Here is a 5,014-nt window from a genome sequence, read left to right on the forward strand (position 1 = left end):
ATATATACTTTCGAGGCTGTTTGAACTTATAGAATTATGCTTGAACTCAAACTCAAATCTATGGCCGCTCATCTTGACTCGATTCTACTCGTTTACACACAGTGTCATACAATTTTATTTATTTACATATTTGATATTTAAATTTATATAACATGTAAAATATTAACCTCATATAAAATGTGACTTATGTGTTAATTTAGAAGTAGAATTTATTTATTTTTTTATATTTTTTTGTGATTATGATATTAAAATTTTATATAAATAAATATTAGAATTTATGTGGTTGATATGTAAGTGAATAAGAAACATGTGGTATGCATATAAATCCTTCTTTTCTAGAACATGGCCGATTCAGAAAATAAAAATGTTGCTTTGAATTTTGAACAGTGTTGTTTTGAACTCTCTCTCTCTCTCTCTCTCTCTCTCTCTCTAATATATTTTTGGAGTAATTACATAAATACCATCAGAAATATTTATATTTACATATTTATAGATTAATCATCCAGATAACTTCTTGAAAATCAATATATTTATGCATGTCATAATGAAGCTATTGATAATTTCATAAAATTGAAAAATAGGGGTTGAAGTTTTATCATGAATTTTAATGTTTGATTGTAAATTTGAAAAATGGATGAAAGGGAGTGGTTGATTTGTAAATAGCAAGTTTCGGGTGGTATGTAATTGCCCTATTTTTGGGATAATTACATATAGACCACCCTAAACATTCTATTTATTTGAAGCTCCATAATAATATCAATAGAACTCTTACTTTTTAATAATTGCTGGGGTTAACATTTTTTGGGAAAAAATATATATATACTTCAAGAAAAAAATCATTCACATCATGTATTTTTACGAGGTAAAACTCCTCAAAGGGAAAAAATCACGAGCTCTTGCTCAGTCAAATTAATCCACAATGAGTCTGTAAGTAAATAGGTTCACTTTTCTCATGAATTAGAGGAGATGGAATTATAATGTTGATATTGCAATTATGTAAATAGTAGTTAAACTATAATAGCAACAATTGAGTCACAACAAATACAATTGATCATGAAGGTTATGGTCTGTGGCTAAAAAATTGATAGTTGGTCACCGAGGTCGTAGTTATAAATTGCACCAGTAGTAGTTGGTCACATAGGTCGAAGTTGGTGGTTGCAAGAATGTCAATTGGTCATAGAGACCGTAGTTGGTGACTGCAAGAGTGTCAATTGATCATAGTATTTAGGCATATTGGTCGTAGTTGGTGACTGCAATAACATTAGTTGGCTATAAAGACTATAGATGGTGACTATAATAGCAACAGTTGGCCACAAAGGCTATATTTGTTCGTTGCATTAGTATCAGTTGGCTACATAGACCATAATTGGTGGTTGGGCTCCTTCTCTTAGGACGGGGGTACAATGTTATACTAGAGACAACACTTGTCAATATATTGCATACAAAAAAAAAAAAAACATGTATTAGGATCATTCATCCTATTCTGACTACAATGGTCATAAATATTTTAAAATTCTGTACTTTATATATTTTATCATGTTATAATTGGTTGATTGTAGTCAGTGGACAACGGGCATTGATCGACGGTGCTCAACGACTAAGAAACCTGGAAGTTATCTACGGGTCTTCAATACAGTGTTATACATTACACCTGTAATTGACATACGACTTTAGCAAATGTGGGTCTTTGATGGAGGCAAGTAGCGGCAGTCGGCGGTGGCCAAAGATTGGCGGGCAGTAGTTAATGATTGTTAGTTGCTGCAGAGGCAGAAAGTTTTCACCATTCATTCAATACAATGTTGTATGCTAAGACAATATTTGGATTATGACGTTAGCAAGCAGCTTGTGATAAGTGACCGATGACGGTGGTTGCGATAGTGGATAGACGATGTTCGGTGATGGTTGGTGGCTACGGATGTGCTTTAATGACTTGATCAGTGCTTGATTAGACTACTATTGAACCGATTATAGTATCACCCAGTTGACCTTGTCGAAACTATCGGTGTGACTTTAAACTTCTAAAATCAGGCACCTGAATAATCTTGAATTCGAATCTAGAACCTTTAGTATTCGCTCTTTTTCAATGCAATAACTTTTTTTTTTTTACATAAAACGTTCATAACCTCAATGTAATTGCATATTGCAAGAAAGAAAACAAAAAGGTTTTAGGCCATGACATATTCAGAAACACAAATAAGAATTTCTCTCCCACCAACAATCATCTTCTCTCCATTAAATACAAGCTTTCTTAACAAAAACACCAACTCAACTCAATTCAATTGTACTTTTGCACTGTATATCCCACTTTTACAAAACAGATTAACAATGTTTGCTATTAACTACATTATAATAAGCAGAATTATTCCATAAATATTTATTTAATAAACAATTACACTCCAAACCCTGGAGTCCACAAATACTTACCAGTTCAGTCCATTCAGAGCAGCCATTACTGATGAAGCAGCCATAGCTCCAGGCTGAGTAGTTTCAGTGTAAGGAGCGTGGTGGCTGTGGATTCCTTCATAAGTCGTCAGCACGTAGCTTGAATCTTCTCTCATTCTTTCTATTCTCTTCTTCACGTTGCACCCTCCACTTGTGCATCTATAGTAATTTCTATATAAAAATAAAATAAATAAATAAATAAATAAATTATAATATGTATATTTTGGTAATTTTATTTTAATATTATTGCTGAGTGTATGGCAAAAAAATATTTCAGATTGAATCTCTCGGGAGAACTACCTGCAACCTGGATGACCACCAGCCGGAGAATTCGAAGTTTGAATGACCCGCTCATACTTTCAAAATATCATAAATAAACCTTTTAATATCACCATTAAAAGTAGGGTTAAATATGTAATTTCACATATTATACCCTCTCCCCTATAAATGGAGAAATAAATGGAGAAATATTTGCGTACGGAAAACGTACGCAGAGTTGCGTGCATTTTAGGTTATTCGGAGGGTACAACTAGGTTATACTTAAGTTATACCCCCTTGTAATTCTTCATGTAACCTAAGTGTAATCTATATATATCAATACTAGTGATATCTCTTAAATGATCTAAAAAATTTGGGTCATATACATAAAAGGGAAATTTTCATATATACAACACATAACTTTCATGAATTTACATATCAAACCTCAAAACATTCATATTTGCATGTAAATATATAAAAGCTTGGGCATTAGATATGTAAATAAATAAAAAACTATGGTATGTATGCAATTGTCCCTATCCACCTTGATAAATTTCTTACTTCTCATGCATATTGTGTACCTTGGGTTAGGGCTGTCTTTCACCTTCTTCCTCCCATACTTCCTCCACTTGTACCCATCATCTAATTTATCAATGTCTGATTTTGTAATAAATGCAATTCTTCCTATTTTTTCCTTTCTTCCCCTACACATAAATGAAATATATGTAAAACCAATTACATAAATAAAGCTTCTACATACATGCCCCCTAATTCTTATATATTTACATATCAAACTTCTAAACTTTACTTCTTACATTTATCACATAAAAAATAATGCTACGTACCCCTTTTCATGCATATAGATATGACATCGTATATACGTAAATCTTACAATAATTATACCTCGAAAAAAAAGAAGCTCATCTTACCTTCGCTTAGCATTGCCACTACTCTCCCCTTCAGCATTGTCATCCATAGCCATCATAACTTGAGGATCACTTCGTTGATGATTAGAATGCGGAATTTCTCTACATTCTTCGATCTCTCGATTGTCGATCGAATAATCTTCGAACAAAATGTCGGTTAACTCTTGAAGACCAAACTCCGAAAAGTTTGATGGGGGCAAAGAGTTGAGAGGCATTGTTTGAATCCAAACTAATGCATACAGTGCCTCAGCTCTTCAGCTTTATTTATACAAGATGGGGCTCATGTAATGTTGCTTTAATGGCTACCAAGTCTTTGATAGGAACAGTTGAAGTTTCTTGTTTGATCACATGGGCTTAAGAAATACATTACAATCTTAAATTATTAAGCAAGGAATTTACTAAAATGTCCTAAGTTTTCTTACATTTTTACATATATATCTAATGCATGAAATTTGATATTGATTTTTATAATGCCCAAATCATTGTACCCCAGCCTGTTTGTTGGCATCTACAGTATAAGACTCTTCAGGTTGGAGGTTTGAATCCCCTGTCACTAATGGCTTTAAGGAGGTGGAATTCAAATTATTTGGCATATTAGAGGTGGCTGGAGGCTCTATAATAATATATAAAGGTTGATCTCTGATCAAACCCAAAGTTTGGTCGAGGGGCAGACCCCTATTCCAGAAAGTGTAATTCGATCCTACATTGGGATCGAACCCCCGACCCGAGAGACTTACATCAAAGGTCGCAATCAATGAGTCAGACAAAAGCGAGTGCGCACACCTACACACACACATATATATACATAATATATATATATATGTTGTTGTCAGCAATTCATCAGCTGGGCAGTTCAACAATTCAGCATGAGGCGATTTTGGAAAGCTTTTATATAAAAAAGAGAGTCAATTACATAAAGACCATCCAAAACATGTTATTTATAAATAAACCACCGATAGCATTCTTTTCATCCTTTTTTTCAAATTCTCACTCAAATATCGAAATTCATGACAAAACCCCAACCCATATTTTCATTTTTTTTTAATCAAATTCTCAATAGTTTGATATCGTTGCACTCATAAATACATCAGTTCTGTAGTTCAAAAAAATTACATTGACGGTTAATTTGTAAATATCAATATTTTGGGTGGCCTAAATGTAATTATTCAAAAAATAAATAATTTTTTTATCTTAAAACACGTTTATCATACTTAACATGTTTTTGAATATTTAAAAAAAATAATAATATTATTATTATTATTATTTAATATTTTGAAGTCGGAGTCAATGCTTAAAATTCCTGGAAATTATATTTTTGTTTTTAAGAATATTTCCTCAAGTTTAATGTGACATCAGTTAGGGCTGTTGGCCTCGTTCACACCTCTATA

At 32.5% G+C, this 5,014-nt stretch overlaps 1 protein-coding gene across 1 annotated transcript; it reads right to left on the minus strand.

The window, feature by feature from the left end:
- Positions 1-2,335: 2,335 nt before the first annotated feature.
- LOC110032339 (probable WRKY transcription factor 75) lies at positions 2,336-3,841 on the minus strand. The gene is made up of 4 exons (XM_020735973.1): positions 3,630-3,841; positions 3,282-3,404; positions 2,425-2,601; positions 2,336-2,339 (listed from the first exon to the last, which is right to left on the minus strand). The coding sequence occupies exons 1-4, from the start codon at positions 3,839-3,841 to the stop codon at positions 2,336-2,338; spliced, it is 516 nt and encodes a 171-aa protein (XP_020591632.1).
- Between the last annotated feature and the right edge of the window lie 1,173 nt (positions 3,842-5,014).

Source organism: Phalaenopsis equestris, unplaced genomic scaffold, assembly GCF_001263595.1.
Source record: "Phalaenopsis equestris unplaced genomic scaffold, ASM126359v1 Scaffold000002, whole genome shotgun sequence".
NCBI classification, from domain to species: Eukaryota; Viridiplantae; Streptophyta; class Magnoliopsida; order Asparagales; family Orchidaceae; genus Phalaenopsis; species Phalaenopsis equestris.

Excerpts from the sequence above, each read along its gene's own strand:
- LOC110032339 (XM_020735973.1), bottom strand. The coding sequence starts at position 3,841 with ATGCCTCTCAACTCTTTGCCCCCATCAAACTTTTCGGAGTTTGGTCTT. Across the intron at positions 3,405-3,629 it reads AGTGGCAATGCTAAGCGAAG|GGGAAGAAAGGAAAAAATAG; the intron begins GTAAGATGAGCT and ends ATTTATGTGTAG. Across the intron at positions 2,602-3,281 it reads AAAGACAGCCCTAACCCAAG|ATGCACAAGTGGAGGGTGCA; the intron begins GTACACAATATG and ends AAATTACTATAG.